General features: G+C 35.8%; 1 protein-coding gene across 2 annotated transcripts in view; it reads left to right on the forward strand.

Moving 5' to 3' along the window:
* thsd7ab (thrombospondin, type I, domain containing 7Ab) overlaps nt 1-18,468 on the forward strand; it is a 117,021-nt gene extending 98,553 nt beyond the window's left edge. For both annotated transcript variants that reach the window (XM_084435529.1, XM_084435530.1), the window contains exons 16-28: nt 1,000-1,133; nt 1,209-1,362; nt 2,208-2,349; nt 3,980-4,095; nt 5,183-5,300; nt 7,042-7,187; nt 11,614-11,788; nt 12,950-13,123; nt 14,056-14,136; nt 15,394-15,476; nt 16,627-16,840; nt 16,918-17,005; nt 18,259-18,468. In XM_084435529.1, the coding sequence (XP_084291655.1) occupies nt 1,000-1,133; nt 1,209-1,362; nt 2,208-2,349; nt 3,980-4,095; nt 5,183-5,300; nt 7,042-7,187; nt 11,614-11,788; nt 12,950-13,123; nt 14,056-14,136; nt 15,394-15,476; nt 16,627-16,840; nt 16,918-17,005; nt 18,259-18,346 (1,713 nt within the window). In that variant the 3' untranslated portion in view covers nt 18,347-18,468. The remainder of the gene's footprint in view (nt 1-999; nt 1,134-1,208; nt 1,363-2,207; nt 2,350-3,979; nt 4,096-5,182; nt 5,301-7,041; nt 7,188-11,613; nt 11,789-12,949; nt 13,124-14,055; nt 14,137-15,393; nt 15,477-16,626; nt 16,841-16,917; nt 17,006-18,258) is intronic.
* The last annotated feature ends 7,199 nt before the right edge of the window (nt 18,469-25,667 follow it).

The following is a 25,667-nucleotide window of genomic DNA, read 5'->3' on the forward strand; positions in this document are numbered from 1 at the left end:
AGAAATAGATCACACAACATCAAAGCCTTTCTGAGATGTTTCTCCTGACAAATGTACTGTATATTTTTGGATTCCGTATAATTTAATGAGATTTAATACTCTCCTTTTATTAATAAACAGATTATCAGGTTGGTTAAAGGTCATGTCGTTTTACGTTTTACTTTGTCACTGTGAAATCAGAATTGAACCCATTTATTTTCTTAATAGATATTTCTGGTCTTACTAACTGTGTTTTTTTATGTTTAGTTTGGGCAATGCTGTTTCTTAAAAAGAACAAATAAACAAGTGCAATCTTAACTGAGCATGATGTTTTATGGTGCTTTGGTCTCTAGATGCAGATGTTCTAATGACATTTTTCTCTAACTCCTCAATAATGCTGCTCGGCCACAGGCACAGGTAAAAACACTTTCTTCTCTTCATTGGAATTTCTTTTTTAGAATTCACATTCCAGATTTGGTTTTTAATTTCATGGATTTTATGTTGTTGTGTTTTTCTATGAATAGGGTTCACTTTGGTGTGCAATCTCACCTTAGAGATATAACTGGCACACTCAAAAAACAGTGTTATTATTCTGACATAATCTGATAAATTCATATTGTGGTGGGTTATTTATGTATGTATTTATATATTTATTTAAAATAATTCATTTTCTGTATTTAATTTTGTTTTAATTTTAATTTAATAGTCTGGTGTTTCATTTTTATCTATGTTTTTTATCACAGAAATCAGGCCTTTAAACTGCCTTTGTCCCAAATTTTTGTAAAAATATCAATTATTCATGTTAATTTTAATACATTTATATTTAATAGAAAATAAAACAGCTCAGATAATGTTTAGTATGACCTTGCACTGAACATTTCTTTTTCACACGGATCAGATTGTGTACTGCTTTTTATGCAAAATTCCTGGTGTTAAAATCCGACCTCAGTTTGAATAGTTGGATGTGATAAGTTTAGTGGGATTGATGCTGTTATGAGTGGTCATGGGCTCATGTTTCAGGTCTATGAGGTGGTCCCGTGCGTCAGTGACTGCAGTCAGTATATTTGGGTAGCTGAACCCTGGAGCGTGTGGAAAGTAAGTAACGTGGATCTGAAGGAGAACTGTGGCGAGGGCGTGCAGACAAGAAGAGTCAGGTGAGATGCCTTTTATACTGTTACTCCAGCCACAATACCCTGATCATACTGTGCTCATCTTTGATGGTCTTGCAGGTGTATGTTGAACACAGTGGACGGTCCCAGTGATGGGGTGGAAGACTATCTGTGTGATCCAGAGGAGATGCCACAGGGCACGAGGGAGAGCCGACTGCCCTGCCCGGAGGACTGTGTGCTGTCCGACTGGAGTCCCTGGACCCCATGTGACGTGGTCAGGATTATCGCTAATCCATTTAAACCCTAGGGAGGGTTGCAGATAGGCACTGATTTGATCACTGTAAAATCTCAGTTCTTCTCCCGGATAGTGAAAGGAAATCTCCTACTTCTCCTTAAAAAAAACCTAGTAACGTCACGTTTTTAGAGGAGATCTCAGCAATGTCTCAAAGTCTGAAAATCAGAAGTCAGAAATCTCAAATGAACTTTCTCAGAACAAATAAACTTAGCTGATATACAGACTAATTTTGCTTTTCTTGAATGACAACCAGTGTTATTCTAATATTATTTATATACTATTATAGTATTTATTGATCATTCGAAATAGCTTTTACTTTTACTTTTCTATTTTCAGTTTTTCATTGTTCAGTTTCACACTTTTGTTGTGTACTTTTGTCTGGTATTCGTTTTTCCTCTAATATATATATATATATATATTAGACAATTTTTCTTTCACCTTTATTTAAATTCCAAAAAAATAATTTTTTTAATAGTTTTAGTTGTCTTATTTGTGTCCATTTTAATTATCCTAAGCATCTGAAACATGTCTAAGTTCATGCCTTGACAAAACATAACTGAGAAATTTCTTAAATCTCCTAAGAAACATCTGTGCAATACCATTTTTGGGTTATGCCAACAGGGATATAATTTTATCCTCGGATTAAATGACCTCAGTGAGAGCCAGCAGACACTGAGGCATAACAAATCAAAGCAGGTCATTAAGATGCACTTGTTAAACAGTAAATGAACAGCTTGAGGAGAAATGTGAGAGAATTATGAGCTCACTAAAGTGAATGAACTGCAGTGTGTAAAAGACAACCCTGTTTTATCGGCCTCTTAAAGCCGTGTTCTGGAAGAGGAGATCGAGAGAGGACGGCGTTTGCCCTGCGTCTGCCTAAAGAAGGAGAGGACTGTCCGGTTAGCATGCAGACCGAGCCATGCCTCCTGAACCGCAACTGCTTTCACTACAGTTACAACATCACCGGTGAGTGTACAGAATGACAGCTTTCCCAATTATGGCTGAATGATTTGTGGGAAAAACCTAATTGGGATTCATCTGAGAAATATTGCAATTGTGGTTTGCTGTGCTTGTTTGTAGTGCTGCTCATTTTGGCCAAAATTGTGTATGAATCTAGCTATAAAATAATAAGAATCATTATTATAAATGTTATTTTTACTAAATAAAAACAAAAATTACTCAAAACGTGCTGTCAATCGATTAAAAAATTTACTTAATAAAACTTTATTATGTAATTAATCGCACCTTAAAAGTTTTTTATACATTTTTATATTGTAATAATTTCGCATTTAATCTCCAAATGAATGTAGAAACAACATAAAGACTATAGCCTACATATTAAATATTTGAAGGCCAGTATCACCGATACCAATACTGTCTCTATGAATTTTTATTTATTTTTTTAGCCATTAATTATCAGCATTCAGCATTACATTATAATTGAAATCGATCAATTTTAACGTTTATTTACAAAATATAAAAAAAATTACCTTTTGTTTAGATTTTTACTTGCATTTGCAGGAATAAGAGCTTGATCATATATTGTAACGCTAGCCAAAGGATGATGGGAAAAAAACGAATGCTGCGTTATTGCTTTAAATATTTTGAATGTGTTAAACTGAAAATAAATTGTCACACATGTTAATTTTGACAGCCCTACCAAAAACAAAATAAGAAATTTTACTATTTTAATATTTCACTGTAATATAAAAAATAGACTATTTATTAAAATATAATAGTTTAATTCTAAAACTGTAAAATTACAATACTAATATTAATGGCTGTCTTAAATTTTCAAACGTTAAACCAAAAGCTTCTCTTTTGTTTACAACAGACAGTTTATAATCACTTCTCATTACAAGTATGGGAAGATGGTTGGTGCACATCGTGTTCCCTAAAGCACGTTAAAGAAACCTAAACTCGAGCAGATGCAGTGATGGAGTTTGTGTAAAGCAGCATTTAATGTGAATTGAGCAACTCTGAGGTGCTGAAAACACCAGCGGATAACAAGCTGCTCACGTTGACTCTCAAACTCTTTATTTAAACCACAGCCATATTGCGATTTCAGTTTATTTAGCTTAATCATGCAACCCTATTCCCAACACATCCCTTCTGCTAAGCCTGAATATAAAAACACACTTTACCTTTAAGTCATTTTGGTTTGCTATGATCCATTGAATGCATAATGGATAAACTCTATATTTTTTCCTCATATATAGTATCCTGTTTTTCTCTGAAGTGCATCACAGTACTGCAAATAAAATTCTTGTTGACTTTAAAAGAATGTCCTGCACTGTGGCTACCTTCAGTTTTTGAGTCCTTCTAGTCTGGCTATTACCCACAAAGCACTATTCTCTTATTGATTTGAGTCACATGAATGAGTCATTCAAGAGTTTGGATCATTACTGGAACTGCTTCCTCCATCTGCTCACAATTGCCCTCCTAGAGCGTCAAAGCGAAGCGCTGTGGTAGTTTCAGTTTATAGAGATGAAACTGTGTCCTCAAACCATCCGCTCTGGAGGACTCAAGCTACCTCTGACCCAGACATGTAGTTTAATGAGAACCCGCAGGCTGATATCTGTGTGTGTTCCCTTAGACTGGAGCACGTGCCAATTAAGTGCCAACGCCGTGTGTGGAATCGGTCTCAAGACGAGGATGCTGGACTGCGTTAGAAGTGATGGCAAATCTGTTGACTTGAAGTACTGCGAAGAGGTTTGTGCATTTGTTTACAGGCCTTCTAACCTTCTGTGTATTCAGTGCCTAGAAGATATAACTAGAGCTTCTTTTCCAGATGGAAATAGTGTTAAATTATTTCGTGGGATTTACGCTGTGATTCTGTGAATATTAAATGCTGCATCAGCGCAGCTTTGCCATTCTCATGACACCCGAAGTGTGTCTAATGTTATATTTAAAGTGTGTGCGCGTGTCAAAAATACAGTAAAACACATGAAATATTATTACAATTTGAAAGAACTGTTTTCTATTGAAATATATTTTGAAATGCAATGTATCCCTGTGATGCAAAGCTGAATTTTCAGCATCATTACTCCAGTCTTCAGTGTCACATGATCCTTCAGAAATCATTCTAATATGATGATTTGCTGCTCTTGTTATCAATGTTGAAAACAGTTAGCTTAATGTAGTTGTGGAAACATTTATTTGAAATAGAAATGTTTTGTAACATTATAAATGTGTTTACTGTCACTTGATTAATTTAATGCATCCTTGCTGAAGAAAAGTATTCATTTATTTAAAAAAGACCCCAAATTATTTAAACGACAGTGTATTCCTCAAATGTATGCCTCAGCAAATTCCACTAAAAACGAGACGGTACCTAAATCTACTCTTGCAGAATATGATGGTGTGATGAGCCAATGGAAAAGAAACAAGGTTATTTTGTGCCATTTTAAATTGTCGGTTAATGTGAAAAGCGATGGCAAAAGATCAGTTAAAATCCGACAGCTCTGGTCACTTTAATTGGACCCTGTGGGCGATAACTCATATGCACAGCATATTAACCCTGTAACCCAGTTTTCAACCAGCCCACTTTGTATCAGGGTTAAAACTTCTCAAGTGCAAAACACAAATATCCATAGTAAAGAAAAAAAAAACACAAATGAGATCTGAGACCTCTTTAATATCTCATTTGTTTCTACTTTTAACAGAAGTGTGATTAAACATAGAGCAATGGGCACTTTTGATGAAGTCTTCTGCTTCTCAGATGTTTCTCTGTTGGAATGAGAGGTGACCTTTTTTTCATGAATGCTAAAGAAACATTCTGTCTTATTTTCTTCCACAGCTGCGCTTAGAGAAGAAATGGCAGATGAATGCTTCCTGCACAGTGGAGTGTCCGATCAACTGCCAGCTCTCTGATTGGTCAGTTTGGTCAGACTGTTCCCAGACCTGTGGCCTTGAAGGTAAAGACAAAGAATGGACAAATGCATGACTCTTAACAGTTTTTAATTGATGTCATACAATACCATTCAAAAGTTTGCGGTCAGTTCATTTGATTAAAAAAATACAGTAAAAACACTGTTATATTGTGAAATATTATTACAATAACTGTTTTCTATAATGCAATTTAAACAGTTTAAACCATAGCTGGATTTCTTCAGTGTCACATGATCCTTCAGAAATCATTCTTATTTAAACATTTCTTATTATTAACAATGTTTAAAACAGATTTTTGTGGAAACTGATGCATTTTCAGGATTCTTTGATGAAAAGGAAGTTCAAAAGAACAGCATGTATTTAAAATAGAAATTTTAACATTTTGATTAGTTTAATGCACCCTTACTGAATAATAGTGGACAGTATATTAGTCTCAGCCCAATGATATGCATATTGCACACTCATTTGTAAAACGTGAAAATAAAAAATCTAATTTTCTGACTGAAATGTTACTTCATAGTGAAGAGAAATCGAATGCAATGGCTTTGCTTGCGTCATGCTCAACTGTTTGTGACTAGGTACGCATGTAGGCTGTATAACTGTGCATGCAAAGAAAGAACAAAAAGATAGCATTTGAGAATGGAGCTAGAACTCTGAAATACGAGATTAAATGATGGACTGTTCAAAGGAGGAAAAAAAGATGGAAGCAGCTCTAGACAGAAAATGACAGTCGGCCTGCCAAACACTTCCAAGATAAGGTAGAAAAAGAAGAGCGAGAAAGAAGGCGGCGCATTGTGCAAGGTTTTATGCTAAACACGTGTGGGATGAGCTAGCGAGTTATCTGAGACAGCCGCGTCTTGAGCTGGAAACTGAAAGATGTGTGTGTGTGTGTGTGTGTGTGTGTGTGTGTGTGTGTGTGTGTGTGTGTGTGTGTGTGTGTGTGTGTGTGTGTGCGTGTGCGTGTGTGTATGTAGAGATCTGTGTATGCGGGCAGCTCATGAAATCTGTCAAAAACAGGTTCAGGTCATATTTCGTTCCAAAAGCAAAAGTTTTTGACTTTATTTTCATTGTCATAATGTACACTACTGTTCAAAAGTTTGGGACAGTGTTTTATTTATTTATTTATTTATTCATTCATTTGTTTATTTTTTGAAATTTGAAATTTTGAATTACTTTTATTCAGCAGATATGCATTCAATTGATCAAATGTGACAGTAAAGACATTTATAATGTTACAAAAGTTACAAATAAACACTTCTTTTGAACTTTCAATTGATCATAAACACTTAATTTTTTGTGTTCCCACAAAAATATTAAGCAGCACAACTGTCTTCAACATTCTTGAGCAGCAAATCATCATATTAGAATGATTTCTGAAGGATCATGTGACTGAAGACTGGAGTAATGATGCTGAAAATTCAGTTATGCATCACAAAAATAAATGACATTTTAAAATATATTACAATAGAAAACAGTTATTTTAAATTGCAATAATATTTCACATTTTAAAATGAATAAATGCAGCCTTGGGTGAGCATAAGTGACTTTTCAAAAATCTTACTGACCTTAAACCTTTGCACAGTAGTGTAAGAAAAAATCTCTTCTAACATATAATTATAAAGTATTGATAAAAAAACAAACACATTTCCATTTTTTACTCTAATACAGAACAATTGTTTTTGGGGTGAACTATTCCTTTCAATGATCTTGTTCTCTGTGGAAGCGAAGCTCAAACTCATTTGTCTGTCGTGTGTCTCGATACTTCAGGGAAGATGTGGCGGAGGCGAGCGGTGGTTCAGGCGTCTCAGGGGGACGGCAGGCCGTGTTCGTCTCAGATGGAGCAGTGGAAACCCTGTCCTGTGCGACCCTGCTACAGATGGCAGTACGGCCCGTGGTCAGAGTGCCGTGTTGAGGTCTCTCATTTCATCTTTTTCCATTGCATTCTCTTATAGATCGAATGGCTCAATGTAAATTTACAGATGAGAGTTCATCGAACTTGAACTTAAGCACTGCAAGAAGAAACTTCTTCACAGAAATGCAAGCACATTAAAAGAAGTCTTTCGGCTCAAGTTCAAGTTTGGTGAACTCGGACTTGTGAAGGTTCTAGGTCAAGTTTATTTTTCACAATCCATGTTTTTCAGTTTTTGTCACTGGAAATGTTTTCAAAAGACATGTCAAACTATCCACTCTAAGGGTACACAACAGTACAATCTATTAAATCGACTATAATGGCGCTTTTCCACTGCATGGTACGGCACGGTTCGGCTCGGTACGGTTCGACTCGGCGCGGAACGGTTCGGCACGCTTCGCTTTTCCACTGCGTGGTACGACTCGACTCGGTACGGCACGGTTCGGTTCGCTTTAGCTCGGTTGCTTTTCCATTGCAGTTAGTACCGCTTCAAACTGGGTGGGACTGATCGTTATAGTTGCCGCCTCTAATGCCATGACATCATCGTAAACGCGCCACATTTCAAACGCACAACACAGGGGATGGTGCTCTTGATTCTCGGCATGTGGATGTTTTTAAATTAAATTAAACGTTCTTATAATGGTTTACTATATGGAAGGAAAATTCTTAACGTGTAATTAAACGTTGCGTTCATATTCTGGGCTCATCTGATTTTTTGTACATAGCATAGCCTACTTTATGATTTTAGTATCATAATGATTAATAAATACACGCACAATTATCCGTGAACTTGATTTGAACAAATGCCTTTCAACTTGTGTGTGCAAAATTCAGAATTAAATGAATGTGCAGCAATCTTTACAAATAGAGAGTCTAGGCCTAATGTAGCCTACTGTTTTAAACTACTGCCATTAAAAAAGCGCATTTAATGTTAATGTTATGTTATTTTTTTCCATCTGCCTATGTTGATTATGAAAAGTGAACAGCACGAGACGAGTAGAGAGACATGGAGCGAGTCAGACATAATTTTGACCACTTCATTAAGTTTTGTTCACTTTGTTTTCTTTAAAGTGAATTTCGTTTTGTATAAATTGTATCTTAATTTTAATAATTTTTTCATCAAACAATTGCCTGGATTGAATAAGATGCAAAATAGACAATTTAACCATTGAGACGCCCGAGCGGTCACTTGCATTGTACGTTAACTGGAGCGCATCTCATCCTCAAATACACAAAGCTTGAAATGTCTTTAAACGAAATAATTCAAAACAAAAAGAAATAGGCTACTCTCTTATGTAATCCATTATGTGCATTTCTCTCTATAGGCGCGTTTACTACGAATATGGCGATCGTCAACTTCATCTTTGCCATGCACAGACACTGACAGAAAACACTATTTTATAAATAAAAATCAGTGCACGCGTTTTAATAAAATTAAAACTTTAATTGTGATCATTAAAATAATTGAATATTAAATAATTTGTGGCCAATTTTTGCTCATTTATTAATAGTATAGGCTATATATATAGGCTATATATAGGCCTAATTTTATTAAATTGAACAAGCGCAAAATTCAGCATTCAATCAAATATTCAAAAAGACTTAATAATAATAATGTTATTTCAACATAATATCTCGTTATTTCGACATAATGTGCGTGCAACAAGCAAGATGTGCGTTTGTAAATCCGGGGACGCGTGCACTGATTTTTATTTATAAAATAGTGTTTTCTGTCAGTGTCTGGCAAAGATGAAGTTGACGATCGCCATATTCGTAGTAAACGCGCCTATAGAGAGAAATAACATTATTATTAAGTCTTTTTAAATATTTGATTGAATGCTGAATTTTGCGCTTGTTCAATTTAATAAAATTAAAACTTTAATTGTGATCATTAAAATAATTGAATATTAAATATTTTGTGGCCAAGTTTTTCTCATTTATTAATTATATATATATAGCCTATATATATATATATATATATATATATATATATATATATACACGCACACACACATATGTGTGTGTGTGCCCTCAGCACATGCGTTAAAAATTATCCGGCGCCGCCCCTGACTGCAAGAAACAGTTTACAAGAAACTTTTTAACTGCAAGACACTACAGCGTTGGCTGTTGTCTACTGGCTATTTAAATCTAGCGGGTTTGTCTCGTGCATGGTCTCGTGTCGCAAATACAATGACACTGGTAGTGACGATTCTGTCTGACCAATCAGTGATCTTCAGTGTTTTTCACGTCACATTTTAGTACCGGTACGGTACGCTTGGAACCTCAACAGAGGTGGTACCATTTAAAGCGAGCCGAAGCGAGCCGTACCGTACCGTACCATGCAGTGGAAATGCGCCATAAGCGTGCCGTACCGAACCGAGCCGTACCGTACCATGCAGTGGAAAAGCGCCAAAGCGTGCCGTACCGAACCGAGCCGTACCGTACCATGCAGTGGAAAAGCGCCAAAGCGTGCCGTACCGAACCGAGCCGTACCGTACCATGCAGTGGAAAAGCGCCAAAGCGTGCCGTACCGAACCGAGCCGTACCGTACCATGCAGTGGAAAAGCGCCATAAGTACTCTACCTTTCAAACGTTTGGGGCCGGTAAGATTTTTCAAAACGGTAATATTGTGAAATATTGTTACTGTTAAAGTTTCGCTGCTAGAGGTCGCTTTTTAAAAACAAAAAGTCGTAGCTTGATGACTCCGTGAATGAGCATGGAATCATGGGAGTTGTCGTCTTGACCTCCACAGCCGATGAAAAAGCAATCTGACGGGACTCAGGCAGAAATCATGTTCGTGGATGAGCTAATGTATCGTGTTGTATGACGCAGAGAGAGCGTACTGTTTCAATTACGCTTATATGCCGCAGTCGGCCACTGCCGCTCCTTTCACTTTGTTATTTATGCATGTTTTATGATTAAAGTTACAATTAAAAATTGTTTAACCTCCGTCTCCTTCGTCCCTGAACTTGAACTTTGTTACAGTTATTGATTGCTTAAATTCACGTTACTTTATTTCATTCTAATGAAACAGCTGAATTACTACTCATACAGGTCACTTTATCTGACTTATTAAAATTGTGGGGTAACACAGCTATTTAACTAGGTCAAAACAATCATACTAAAATACATTTGAGTGTGTTGAAAGTTGTTATATCATTACTATGTTCGTTAGTTAGGTGGCTGCTATGAGACTCTTGTTGCACATTGCAGTAAGCTAGATTGATATTAGAATATATTAATAAAAGCTGGATGACTTGTGTTACTAAATGACATGCAAATAATTTGTATATATACTTTATGGTGGATTAAATGCTGTATTACTGTTATTACAAATAAAGCACTTTTGATTATGCTATGTTAGCCAAAAGGCATTGTACATATTAACACATTAAATAGTACACATTAAACATGTTACTCGCAGTAAATCAAGAAAACAAGAGATTCAACAATAAGACTAACCGTGTTGAACTATATAATAATGATTTGTTTTCTGTTGATAAAAGTATCCAGACGCCTGTCTAATAAAACGCATAATATATTAAAGTGTCTGTGGTGTTTCCACTGGAAATCGAGGGTAAGGCGGATATGACGTCATTGACAGGCGACGCAATGACGCGCACCGTTACACTGGTTAAAATAGCTGATTTCTCTGTATTTAAACATTTGTTGAAAACATTTGGGATAATGTAAGTACACAAGTCAACATTGTTTTAGTGTTTTGGGATATTTGAATCCAAAAATCTTACGTATTGTGCCTTTAACAAACTTTTTTTTTTTTTTTTTATGTATATTTCTGTGATGGCAGAGCTGCATTTTGATCACATGATCCTTGAGAAATCATTCTAATATGCTGATTTGCTGCTTAGAAACAAGTATTATTATTATCAATGTTGCTAAATCTTTTTGGAAACTGGATTCTTCAGGATTCTTTAATGAATAGACAGTTCAACAGAATCTTTTGTAACAGTATAAATGTCTTTAGTGTTCTTTTTGAACTATTTAATGCATCATTGCTGAATAAAATTGAAATACCTCAGCATTTTCATATGTGTAAAATAAGCCTGTGGAAACAAATTGAAGTTTATAATCTAATCTGTTCCTCTTTGTTCTTTTTTTTTCTGCTGAGCTCCATTGTGACTCATGAAATTCAAACAGTTTAGTGTTTATTGAATCGTATTGTACAGCGGAGCAATAGTTTAAGCTAAACACCTCAATCGGCCAACGCAACACACTCTGAATGCGATAACAACCCGCGCTGGAACTCCTTACTCTTCCAGCACCTTGTTTTCCAATCTCGCTGTCAACCTCGTCTTCTCTTCTGTTATTCTCTCTGATCCTCCTCCGTTTCAATCCCCCTTTTGATCTTTGGATTTAGGAAGTGTTTATGACTGCGCAGCACTCACATCTCAAACCTCTGTGTGTTGTAGGAGGTGGTGTGCGGGGTGGGCATGCGTTTCCGGGACCTGTCGTGCTTCGTATCAGACGGCTCCAGCGATGGGAAGAGCAGCATTGTAGAGGAAGATCTCTGTGCTGGATTGGTTCCGGCCGTCGATGGAGATAAGATGATTGTTCTGGAGGAGACCTGCACCTTACCCTGCCCTGGTAACAGACTAAATTCACACAGGACTGTTGATCTATGAGTGCTGTCAATGCATGCAAACTGTTATTGGGAAAAACTATCTTGAACAGCAGAAATAATACTGTGATTTAAAAAAAAAAAAAAAAACTGCAAGCCAGGCATAGCATGACAACACTATAGATTTTTTTATCATTTTTTTTAAACACCCTTTTAAGCCATCTTAGTATATTGAATATAATATATAATTTACTAAAATGAATGTATATTATAGCAAAATATTAGCAAATAATTTATATATATATATATATGTATAAATATAAATCAGAACATGTTCAATCTGTAGTAATTCATTTATATGTGATCTTTAAATAGAATTAAATAGATATAATAAAAAAAGAAAAATTAAAAAATGATCACAATATCTTAAAAACATTCCCATAAAAATGCAAACCCGGCTCAACTGTTTAGAATAACTAGTTAAAAGTTAAGCACTCATTATAGATTCATCACTCAATAGTGTTGCCATTTAACTTTTTCTTATAAATATTTAGGGTAACACTTTAGTTTAGGGTCCAATTCTCACTATTAGCTAGTTGCTTATTAGCATGCATATTTTGTTATTTTTGTAATTAATAAGTTTATTAGTACTTGGATAAAGCACATATTATTGCCTTGTTCTGCATTAACATCCCTTAATCCTACCCAATATCTAAACTTAACTACTTTGTAACTATTAATAAGCAGTAATTATGAGTTTATTCAGGCAAAAGTCGAACAGGTAGTTAATAATGAGAATTGGACCCTAATCTAAAGTGTGTCTAAACATATTTGGTTGTACAGCAATATTGCTTTTAGTTTAGTTATAATCTAGATGTTTTTTGGTTTAATTTGATGTAATATAAAAGTTTTAGTTCAGGTTTGATGCTGACATTGTTTTTGTGTTAACGTGTTTTAAATCTATATAACCTGATAATTATGTAATCTAAATTATTACAAGTAATTGTTGGGGGTTGAGGGGGGTATCCACCTCAATTTAAATCAAATTGCTCTTGAAAAACTGTAAATTAATCTTTGCATGGCAAAATATAGTTTCGCAGCTTCCCCAGCACTTCTGCTGTTATCAGGTTGTATTGAGTTTGTTTGTGGACATCTACTTTAGGCAACTCTCCTGCTGATCTGTTCAGGTGACTGTTATCTGATGGAGTGGTCCGACTGGAGCCCGTGTCAGAGAGTGTGTGTGAAGGGTCAGCGTTTGGACTTCACTCCGGTGCAGGTCCGCTCACGTGCCGTCATCGCGCAGGAACCAGAAAACATCGCTCAGTGTCCCGACCAGGAGTGGCAGTCCCGCCCCTGCACCAGTGAGACATGCTCCTCCTCTCTCATTGGCTTAAAGACACTGCTTTACTTTGATTTCATTCCACATAGAATAAATACCTTTCACGTCACCTGATTTAACATGCATTTAAGAATTGTGCATGAAATGCAGTTGGATGTCTATGGCTCGATTCGTTACAACAGTGATTGAAATGATGAACTGAGACCCAACATAACTAACAGACTGACTATTAAGGCCAGGGACAGTGTGAATGCAATGGGAATTGGGCTCTAGTCTTTTTCAGCTGGTTCACAATTGAACCCCTTTAAAGCCTGACATATTAAGTAATAGTAAGAAATTTTTACATTTTGAAATGAATCAGTTTATTGAGTATTTAGACAAAAAAAAAAAAAAATGTGCATGTGTTTTTTTTTTTGAGTATCATATTTGATAGATCAGGCATATAGTACAATGTAGTGAGAATATGGAGCCCACACTCGAGGAGGAAAAAAACACTTCAGTTTTATTCAGGGGCCCAAAAAATATGATTTTCATATAAAATAGCTTCTAACGAACGAGATCTTAATAACAGTATAACAGGCTATTTTAATAAAATGCATATAAATACCATTCGTCACGCTATATCTGCCAATAATGTCATAGTAAGATGATATTTGAATGCTTAGTTTTATGATCAAAGCTCTGTGGTTTTTATTGTGTGGGCCAAAACATATAATACAATGACTGAGAGATGAACTAATAAACATTCCCCCAAAGGTCTGATGGATCATATTTGATACTACTTGATCATACTTGCAAAGTTTTGATCATCTAGATGCAGTAGACTTTATAGGGTTAATAATTTTAGTGCTTTTAACAGGATGTGAGTGTGACGACACCTTTAATGAGTCTCTCTACAGCTGTCCAAAAGTGTCGACTGCAGCATGTGTATTTATTCTGCTGATTTCCGTATAGATGGTGAGTGTTATGAGTACCAGTGGATGGGCGGTCCTCAGCTGATCTGGTGTCAACGCTCAGATGGAATAAACGTCACAGGTGCTGTACAACACCACTTTACATCTGTCTCTTTAAGTCACATCAATGAGTTACCAATGAGGGTTGACAGATACCAATACAAACCTTCACAGAACCTTTGTTTAGTTGATGCATAATGTGTCTGTGGACTTTTTTAAATCAACGTCAAGTTTTCAAGTTAAAATGTATATAAATGCATAACGCAGTGTGCACATCTTAGGTCCTATCAGTTTTTCCAATGCTTTTAAAAGCCTTTTTGCCTTCACTATAGGTCATTTTCAACGTTCCTGCAGTGTGAAAAAATAAATTATTGTAGCTTCTGAATTAATGAGCTCATAAAAGCTGCATGCATAATAATTATAAAAGAAGTAGCAAAGTGCTGTTTTAAGCAGACTGTTCAGAACATCATACCAGCATCTTTGTAGTATGTGTACTGTGCACATTTTCTGTAGTTTCTGATTAAACTACTAGTGTACAGTTGTAAAAGAGCACACTGCTTAGAATACTGTATCCCAAAAATGCCAATTTTGTTGTCATTTTTAACACATCACATGGCAATGGATATGAATGTAATACAGTTCCTTCGTAAAACATATACAGTAGTAGACAGTCATGATGACTAAAAAGACAACAATAATATGGACAATAAATAAAACAGTACCACAAGGTACACAGAGTAAAATTAGAACTGACAGTTAAGTAATATATACCTAAAGTTTAGCAGCAGTGGGATATGATTTATTTTGTAAATACTAAGTGAATAATTATATGTACAGTTATTACTATTTTTCAAGTCAGAATGAAACAGAAGTAGTGATGGTCTTTTTCCCTGGTGTGATGGATATCTGTTGAATAAGAATTGATTTTTGTACATGGGGAATTGATTGGATGGTTGTGGTTTGCTATTGGTGGATCTCATGTGAGTGACAGGTCGCCCCGCCCTCATGTAAACACATCATCAGAGAAGAGATGTTGCTGCAAGAGGGAAGGGAAGTTATTTTAATTAAAAAAATGTGCACAGACAAATCATATATTATACCTCAATATTCCATAAAAAAAAGAAAAAAGAATTGTCTATTTTGATTTCATGGTGGATTTCAAGTGGTTATAATATATGCAGTATTGCATGCAAGTGATGTAATAGAAAAGTATACTTTTGAACGAGGTAGAGTAACTTTATTGTTACGTCTTTGGTTGGTAGGTGTACGTAACTTTTTTTCAGCTCAACTTTTTTGTCAAAAGCTTGAAAAAGATCTCTACTCTTGTTATTTCTTCCAGGTGGATGCCCTTCAGCGCTACTGCCAGGGGCGGACCAGTCATGTGATCCACTTTGTAACAAACCACAGTCATTCTGCTCAGAGGTAAGACACAAGAGGATTGTGGGATTACTGTAATTCTCAGCCAGGGTGTCTGTAACTGCCGACGGTTGCTCCAGCTGTAATTATTATAATGGACGTAACAGAAAATCATAGTCATAAACTGTACTTTAGTTTTTTGGGGGTGCAGTTCATCTTTATTTCTGAAACATGATCAATGATCTCTTTTATTTTTTAACTAAGTTTACAAGTTTTACAAATGATGGCTGCACAAATAATATAATACATCTAGTTGATTTTTGTGTGCATGCTATTTGGGATAATTTACCCTCAATCCCTTTCAAAAAAGAGGAGTTTGTGAATGTTCTCTTTCCTCTATGGATGGGCGATAACATTTATTTCCCTGGTCAATAGACTACTGCAGGAATGACATAGTTTTGTAGGCCAACCTGGAAGTTAGCATGACCCTGGTTCCCTTGTCAAAAAGCCAATAGGTTTTTTTTTTCATTGGCTTTAGAGCATTGCAGAAATTAAGCTCTGTGACCAACAAAAGTGTATGATTCTTACACGCTTTGTTCATAAAGATAATATTCACAAATTAACACAACTGTTAGCCTATTCATTTTGAAGCCTAAATATATAATCTTCAGAGGTGAAAAGCTAAAGTTAGGCTATAAATGACACCTTCACCACTGCTAAACCACAGCTCTCTTCCAGTCTCTACCTAAAATCTACAGTTTGGAAAGTTTGAGTTTAGTTTGCCAGAGCACGATTATAAACACAATGAGGCTGTAAAAGTAGACTAGTAAGTAGATGAGTTTACCAGTTCAGTGTAATGACCTTTAATGGCCCCAACAACCTCTGTAATCCCATTTAGACATGGCATATTAGTCAAGTCACCTTTATTTATACAGCGCTTTATACAATACAGATTGTTTAAAGCAGCTTTACAGGGATAACAGGAAAATGATGCATTAGATACTGATGTATTTTATGTCATAGAATAAAACGTGAGAATATGACCACAGACCTTATTGCAAGCATTTAACCAAAAACTGTTGAATTTGTGAAGATGGAACGTGAAGTGGGTTTTAGGACTGGTGCTTACAGCACTCTGTTGGGTGTAAATTGGGTCAAGCTCTGAGAGGAGGCAGAAAGCATGATAGTATTGGTGTGCTGTTGCTGCCCCCTGCAGGAGGGCGTATGTATGTGCGAGGAGGGCTTTACTGAGGTCCTCACGGCTGAGGGAACGCTGGAGCAATGTACGCCCATCCCTGTGCTCGAAATCCCTACCGCAGGGGACAAGAAAACCGATGTGAAGACCAGCCGGGCCATCAACCCCACCCTGCCCGCCACGGTTCAGCCTGGCCGCGTGGGACGCACGTGGTACTTGCAACCCTTTAGACCAGGTGAATATTCAGTTTCAATTTCTGTATGTAGTTTTGCATTTTGATTTTGCTAAAAAATAAACGCTTTTCCTCTTCAGATGGAACACTGAAGACGTGGGTGTACGGTGTGGCGGCAGGAGCTTTTGTCCTCCTGGTGTTTATAGTGTCAATGATTTACCTCGCATGGTAAGAGCGACGCCACTTTCCATCTGCTTCGTCATCACTCATTTTATTTTCTCATTCACTACATGCATTCGTTTGCTTGTGTTTTTCTTTTACTCGCATCCCATCATCCATGCCTCCCTTCGCCGTCATGAGCAGCAGTTACTGTGCCATCCAGCGGTCGCTCGAGACGCCAGATTCTGCCAATGGTACGGTGGTATGGATGGGCCAAGACGCCCATGAACTGATGTACACCTGCCCTGAGTGCCAGCAGCCGAGTCAAGAGTCAAGAGCCAGTTAAAGGCCGGAGGAACAGCCTCCTGATCTCCTGACATCATCTCAGCCCCCTCTCCCAGTGCCTCGGCCTCAGTCTGTGCCTTGTTCTGATGTTCTGATGCTCAGTGCACCGAGCTGCCCGGGTAGGCTGCCTGTCTATGGTTTAAGGGTTTAGAAAAAGATAAAGAAACTAACTCTGTTGCAAAACCTAGTGAGCTGTATCAAATATAATACAGTAGGCTTTATAGGGTTAATTCTATTCCAACACTTTTTTGTGTTGAATGAATTAAAAGTATTTATAATTTATACTTTGTCCATCATCAAATTTTCACTGATCTGTCATAATGTATTTTTGGATTGCCTTTTCTGTGATGCATACATGTGATTCTGCCTTAGAATTAGGCTCAGATTAGGTATTCCGACATTCACTAGGTTTTGAACAGTGAATTTTTTATGATCATATGTTGCAATAATGCTGAAAACTAATTTGGCCAATATGGTCTTTAATGACGCTTGACATAGTTGTGCACCTATTAGGGCACCTATTATATTTCATCATAAGTCATTACTGAGTTCTTCCGTCATCATCATGATTTTTCATCATCAATCATTGTTCTTTTTACACATTGCATGATTTCATTTTTGTACCATATGCCATAAAATGCATATGCATATATACTGTATTTATATGATATATCATGTGTTTTCAAATACTAAGATAAAGTATACATTGCAGCAATGAATGGCCTAAAGTACAGTTGCTAAATATCGTAATAACCCAACATAGTGATTGCTTAAAATATTTTTTTTATGGCTGCTGGATTTTTTGTAAATTGCTGGCAACAGAGGTGCGATTTTAAAAAACAAATATATATATATTTTTTTTTTTATATTGAAGAGAATTACGTTGCTGCAGTGTGTATGTGGTCTTAAAGTAATTCTAAAGTAATTCTTAAACCAAGCATATTGTTATTATAGAATTTTGATTCTTTTGTCCTCAGCAAAAAGCCAAAGAAACCTCAGCGAAGACAAAACAATAACCGACTGAAACCCTTGACCCTGGCGTACGATGGTGATGCGGACATGTAGCCTTTCTCTGAGAACTATCGTCATGAAAATATCATCGACATTCTGAAAATGGGTGAATCTCACTCAAACATGCCCGCGTCACACTATACCCCCCAAAATTGAAAGAAAAACAAAATAAGAAATGATGTTTTTGATTAAAAGAAAATTATTGCATTATTCATGACAATAAATCACATTAGTTCCTAAATTCTTTTTTTACTGTAATGCATCTGGACGATTTAAGAGTTTTTGTAATTCTCAGTATTGTCAATAGCGGTTCTTATTAAAAATATCCATTCAAATCAACAAAAATCAAAGGATATATAATTAATATTACCATGATGTATTAATACTTATTTATTGAAACAGTAAAACAGAGTTATAGTAAAAGTATAGTAAAAGAGAGTTTTTACATTACAGCAATAAGAATTTAGGGTAAATGTGCTTAACTGTTATTAGAATATTGTAACAATGCAAAAAGCCTTTGTAGTCATATCAACGTTTAATTTTATAGCGCTTTATAAAACTTGTTTCAAAGCAGCTTCACAGTAATAAACAGGAAAATAACAGAATTAATGATGCAAATATATCCAATTCAATTCAACTGATTCATTTCAGTTCAATCACTGTGTAAAGTTCATTCATTATGAAAAACAAGTAAAATTCTGCTGTGAAGCAGCTCTACAGAAGACAATAATGCCATTATTAATCTGTCATTAAAATAGACCTAAAATAAAGCTTCATTTTTTTGTTTTGGGGGTAAAGTATGACTTGGGCATGTTTTTGAGATTCACCTAAATACTCCCCCAAATGAGGAATACCTGACCGTCACAAATACTGGACCCACATCGCTCAAATCCAACATGGAACAAGAAACATCCCAGAGCCACAAAAGAAAACCGCCATTCTTTGTTTTTTACGTCCCGTTCTTGTTCTGGAAGAGCCTTTACGTACATCTCCATATGCTGTGAGATCCTGCCTTTGTTTCTATTCAGTTCCTTACAAGCATTTGTCAATTATGCAACTGCGGTCAAGCTAGTGGTCTTCTACGACTGGTCGGACTTCTCTCTAGGACCTTATCAGAGCAACTTTCTTCCGACTTGTGCTTCCCAGCTGAGAGGATTCATGTTTTTGGAGGGAGTTATTGAATAAACAATGCCAAAACACACAGCAGAGAGAACACTTGTGAACTTCAGATATCACTTACAGTACGTCATGGACAACATTTGCTCACAGAAGATGCAGCCTTTCTATGGAAGGTGAAAACCAGACGAATCACGTTCTCCTGGAAGTCCCACTCTGATTCCAGGTGTTATTTTGCACTATATTAGTGCAGCAAGGAAGGCATTCGCCGTTGAACAATGTCTCTGAAGCAATGATTCTTCAAGGCAACAGAATATGAATCTGGAGCACATCACTGAAGCGGGATAACTGAGAAAGTGTAAAAATAAATCTCAGAGTGGGACTCTTTAAAGACCTAACGTCCTATTATTTTCACTCATTTGTGCATTGTATAGTTTCTACTGTATGATGTGTCTTTTCTGCTCAACAGACTTTTTGTTATAGTTTTTCCATTCAGGCATTTTTATAACATATATAATAATTGGTCGATATACAGTTGTTAGGGAAAAGTGGTTGTGACAGTATTATGATTTTGACTGGGGGATTTATGCCCCATTTTCAGTGTCTGGTATATATTTACATGAATGATGTACGTGTCAAGACAATGGGTCTCGTGGGAAGACCGATAGTTTCTGCCTTATTATCGATTCAAAAATATGGGAGTTTGTTCCCAATTGTTGCCAATTCTCACAGGACCGTGGTCATGCAAAGTACAGTGGCCCTACAAAGTATTTGGACACTTAAAATGTCTGAATGTAACTGTATTAGATATAGAGTTGTGAATTTTGGTTTCCCGTATAGTAGTCTAATATTTAATATAGGTTATAAATGGGCCAATTATCAAATTGCATTTATGATGCATCTAAAAGGACTGTGAAAAGTCATTAAAAATTCAGGAATGGCTTTATATTTATTTATAATAAATTTCGCTTGATTTGATATTGTGTAATCTAATGCATCTATACATTCAGTGTGACTTAATACTTTCTGGGGTTATTGTACATGTGTAGCACTTTTCTGAGATCTGATATATATTTTATTGTATGATATTATGGCATCACAAATACAGTCACATTTTGAGCTGTCTCTTCACACTTGCAGAAAATACACAAAACAGTAAATCATTCGGCAACGGTTTTGATGTTTAATTATTCAGCAGAATATTAAATGGTAATCAATTTATATATCCATACTTATACTTTATCCCCTAAAAAAAATGCAGTGAAAAAGAAAACGGTGTATAAAATCTTAAGTATTCATGAAAATTTATAATGTAACAACAGCGTGAATATGATATTCCTAAGATGTATTAGTCTATGAATCCTGCTGATATCTTCCATTCAGATAGTAGTTATAGAAGAGGCTTTTTATTGGTCGGCTTTCCTCGTTTTCCCCTGATTCGTTTACGCTGCTACATTAGAGTCATTTCACCTGGCCGTCCTGCTAGCAGCTGGTGAAATGAATGTTTCGTATCATTTGTAAATAAGAATGAGTATTAAATCATATTAATTTCTTTTATATTGCACAGAAATGTTTAGTACATTGCAAAGTGGTCTCGCTGATTCTTTGTTGATTATGGTCATGTTGTAAAGTCTTTTTTTTGTACAGCTTATGTTTTCTGATGACCTACAGAGGTAATAAATACTGGTGTATTAAACATGAAGGATGACCTCATTTCATTTTTTTCAACCCAATACTACGACCCAACAGCCTGAACCAAGCATTTTTAGAGTGTGTGCGTTATATTATAAATGCTGAAGAATGATTTTCATTCCGTCTATGAATGTGAATGTTAACTCTTTTATCCTGTATGTGATGACAGATATGATAAATATGCTGCGTTGTAGGAATGACTGTATTAATGAAAGTCATAAAGTGTGTCTGCAGCTGGATTGGTTGACTCGAGCTTCACAGGCGTTCCTCCCTCATGTGAGCGGCTCTCGGTGTCAGATGGAGCTGAGTGACCATGTGTTCACAGCGCAGAACAAGCCTGGAATCAGGAAGATCAGCTTCCCCTGTGAAATTCAGCGAATCCCACTGAGGATTTCACAGGGATCGGAACGGCTGTAAGGAAAGTTCAAGAGTCAGAAAACCTTCTAGATGAAGATGATTGCAAGCAGCCTGACGCATCTTATGATCCTCTTCGCTATATATGATGTAAGTACATTTAGATTTGATCTCTGATTCTTCTACGTCTCTTGTCTGCGGGTGTTGATCTGCTCTTTGATGTGTTTGGCTGTCTAAGGGTTCAGCATCACAGACAGCGACAGGCAGTCAAGTCAGATCCTACAGGAATACATACTGTACATGATTTCTGTCAGAATCCGTTACCAATCATGTACGATCAAAGACTGGAACATTGTTTATGAGAGCTTTATGAAGGATGGATTAAAAGTATGTGATCAAATGCTGAAATTGAATGTGAAATTTCTAAAGTCAGAAATTTCAGACTTTAGAACTACATTATTTGGGAAGCTTTGGAACATTAAGCCTATTTAAATTGATAGTTTTTGTTTTATGAGATGTTTCCAACAGGAATTCTATAAACATTATTGACATTTTGGACAACAAATCATGATGTGAAATATGGTCTAAGCTGGTTTAAGATGGTTCCCCTGGTCTTCTGAGCAGCTGAAAACCCCTAAAACCATCAAATCAAACCATCCTGACCTGTAGAAACCAGCTAAGACCAGCTAAACTCAACTTCCTTCCCTTTTTTATGATAATTATCAATGACGGATCTTGATTGCATCAACAGACGCAAGTAGATGCAAATGCATTTCCTTTCTGCCAGCAGTACTTTAGTGGGAGGAATTCTAATTTAATGGTTGGTTAAGAATATCACGTGAAGGAACACAGTATTGGTCACTGGTCTTCGCACTGAGAGATCAATACTGCTCAGAAAAGTCAGCAATTTTGTCCATCATGTTTTCAAATGAAACGCGATCTTGTGAACGAGAAAGAATGAACAAGCGTAACACTTTTTGTATCCAATTTTGTCTCATCTATTGCACTTCCAGTTGCAGTTTATCACTCTTGGTGTTTTCCAGTGTTCATCAGACCAGGACTTCGCATCAGATACTTTTAATAATGCAACATTCGAGCATTGCAAGCTAGAGTCATTGTAAGAGTATTTTGTGTTGACGTCTCTCTCTCTGTCTCTCCGTTCTTGCCTCCTCCTCTATTCACCCGCTCCCTGTGTAAGGTCCAGCTCACACATCAGACTGAAGATCGATTCGTCTCTAATTGAAATAAGAGGCAACGTGGTGCTCGAGCCTCAAAAGGATTATTGCTTTTTTTATATAAATATATAAGTGTGACTGTAAGTGTCTGACCCCTGGAGATAAAGATCCAATATACGAATTCTGTGAAAAGCGCTATCGAGTTGATATCATAAGTTTCGATTTTTGGGGTTTCCTTTTTTTTCCACCTGGACATGTTCAATGGAATTGCTCCAGTGTTAACTCTGCCTTCATCTGATTACGGCATGCTGTTTATGTTTTTACCCATGATCCATGGAGTTTACTGATTTATGCACTAATATTCTCAATGCAATCATGGATTCTTTTTCATCTTTAGGCAGATGCAGGTTTCAGAGGTAGTATCTCCCTCTGGTAATGTTTCAGATGACTTACAGTATGTCGTGATTTTTATCTTTGCTGGTGAATTTCAATCCTCGTTTCACTGACTGCACTGCACAGGTCTCTCTACCTGGTCTGATCCTTAGAAAAATCTTCAAAGGTGTAGCACTAATGTAATCATATCATATGATTTAATAAACAGCATGTCTTTATAATAATTTATATATATAAATGAGAGAGAGAGAGAGAGAGAGAGAGAGAGAGAGAGAGAGAGAACACAAGAACGCAATATATGAAACATTGAAACTTCAAATCTGTTTTCAAGCCAGCGTTCAAACAAGAAAATGGCTTGTTTTCAAACTTGTTATAATTTTCATTCATCATTCTAGGACGAATCATTGAAACGATCTCTGCTGAAGTTCCATTGTGTTTGCTTGGCATTCCATCACTGAACATCATGCTTTAATGAAGGTGAAGGTGCTTTTGTTCACGAGCATTTCCTCATCTGGGTGCTTTGAATCATGTTTACGAATGTTACAACTCCATAAATTCCCGTTTTGGAAAATGAACTCTGAGCTGGGAACACCTTGATCTTATTTATAGCTGAGTGTGATGGCAGTGCACAACTGCTGGAGACCTAATCCATTAAACCAGCTTCCTGTAAATCTGCCATCGGAAAAGCCGTAATCCTGCTCAGAGCTGTTTGGGAAAACTGTCAGTCTTCAAATTAAGTTCATTATGTTTCACAGCATTCTGACGGTGAAGCAGCATGTCTCACTGTATTGTGTATCATAAAAAGTCATTCTGAAATGTAAATGAGAGCAACGAAATGAAAGGTTTTTGTTATAATTTATCACTGCAGGGGGCTGGAAATGGGGGGGGGGGGCGGTTTTGTATAATTTGACAAAAAAATTGTATTTTTTGTCATTATAATTATGTATCTCTCTGTCTGTCTGTCTATCTATCTATCTATCTATCTGACATTTATAAAGTATTATATTTGCGTGTATTTCCATGTGTTTTACTTCAGCCATGGCCTACAGTATGTCTGTCTGTCTGTCTATTTATAAGTCAGTCTGTCTATCTATATCTATCTGTCTGTCTGTTTATTTATGTCAGTCTGTCTATCTATCAATCTATGTATGTTTATCTATCTATCCATCAATCAATGTCTACCTATCTGTCAGTCTATGGCAAGCCGTTTTAACATTTAATCCTTAAAACCTACTAGTATCTATTTTCATGCTTCTAGTACTTGTTTTTTGGTATATATTCCATTAAGTACTAGTACTTAATCATTAGCTACTAGTGCTTATTCTTTAGATACTAGTGCCTTTTTAAAGATACTATTCATTAGATACTAGTCCTTATTTATTAGATACTAACAACAGTGTCTAGTATTTAATTATACCCAACTTGTTAAAAAAAATAGAACTAGTGCTTATGTTTTAGTTACTAGTAACATTTTAGATCAAAGATATCCTTACCTTAACAGATACTAGTACTATTTAAATAATCAGTATGCAAATATGTTGAATATTAATGAACCAACAACATATCAAAGAGAGATGACACAGGAAATGGACTGAATTGAACAAGGCCGTTTTTATAATAACGATATAAAAATAGGCTACCTTTATAATGGTATTAGAGTAAAAAAAAAAAAAAAATGAATAAGCATATAGTGCATACATACTCTTATTTTGACATGACTCACATTCTCATTGATGTTTTTCACATTCTCATTGATGAAACATTGATTCTCCGTTTGATTAATAACATATTAGATTTTTTTTTTTTTTTTTTTTTTTTTTCAATATTAAAGATTAATATTCCAATCTCTGGGTATTGTGGTTGTTTGGCTGGTGGGTATGAATCCATTTTTGGATCTACTTAACTGTTGTTCGGATTTTATTATTGGCAGTTAAGTCTTTATTATAGCCTACTGTACATTCAAAACAATAAATGTCATATTAAACATATATCTTTCCTTGCGTTCATGCTAACCAATTAACTAGATAAACCAACAAAGCCAGTTACTTATGAAAAATCAATCTTCTATAGCCTTAGTTTAGCCTGCATTACCATATGAACTCTGATTGGATGGTTGAGAGTGTACTCATGTTTATGTAATGATCTGTTTGAATGAATATCTCTTAATATTTTCTTACTTGCTCCTTATGAGGTTGAAGATATCTGCAAATGAATAGACACTAGTAGCTATTCTGTTTTGATATCATCTATTAATTTATGAATAGTAATTGTTCCAATTTTGACTATCTTTTTAAATATTACTAGTAAGTATTCATTACATAGTAGTTATTTATTAAATGCTATTATTTTTCATTAGATACTAGCACCTATTTAATATATACTAGTAGTTATTCATTAGGTACTAGTACTTATTTGTTAGACACTAGTATCTTTTGTAATTGTTACTAGTAACTTCTTATTTTACTAGTCACAACTGCTTTTTTACTCGTCTTGTGTTACGACTCAGAATGGCCACTGTAGTGTTCAATTAAAAATTTTACTAGTAACATTTGGAATAAATACTAGTATCTAATAAATAGGTACTAGTATCTATAGAATAAGTATAGCTAATGAATAAGTATCTAATTAATAGGTAGTATCTAGTG

Source organism: Rutilus rutilus (genome assembly GCF_951802725.1).
Source record: "Rutilus rutilus genome assembly, chromosome: 17".
Taxonomy (NCBI): Eukaryota; Metazoa; Chordata; class Actinopteri; order Cypriniformes; family Leuciscidae; genus Rutilus; species Rutilus rutilus.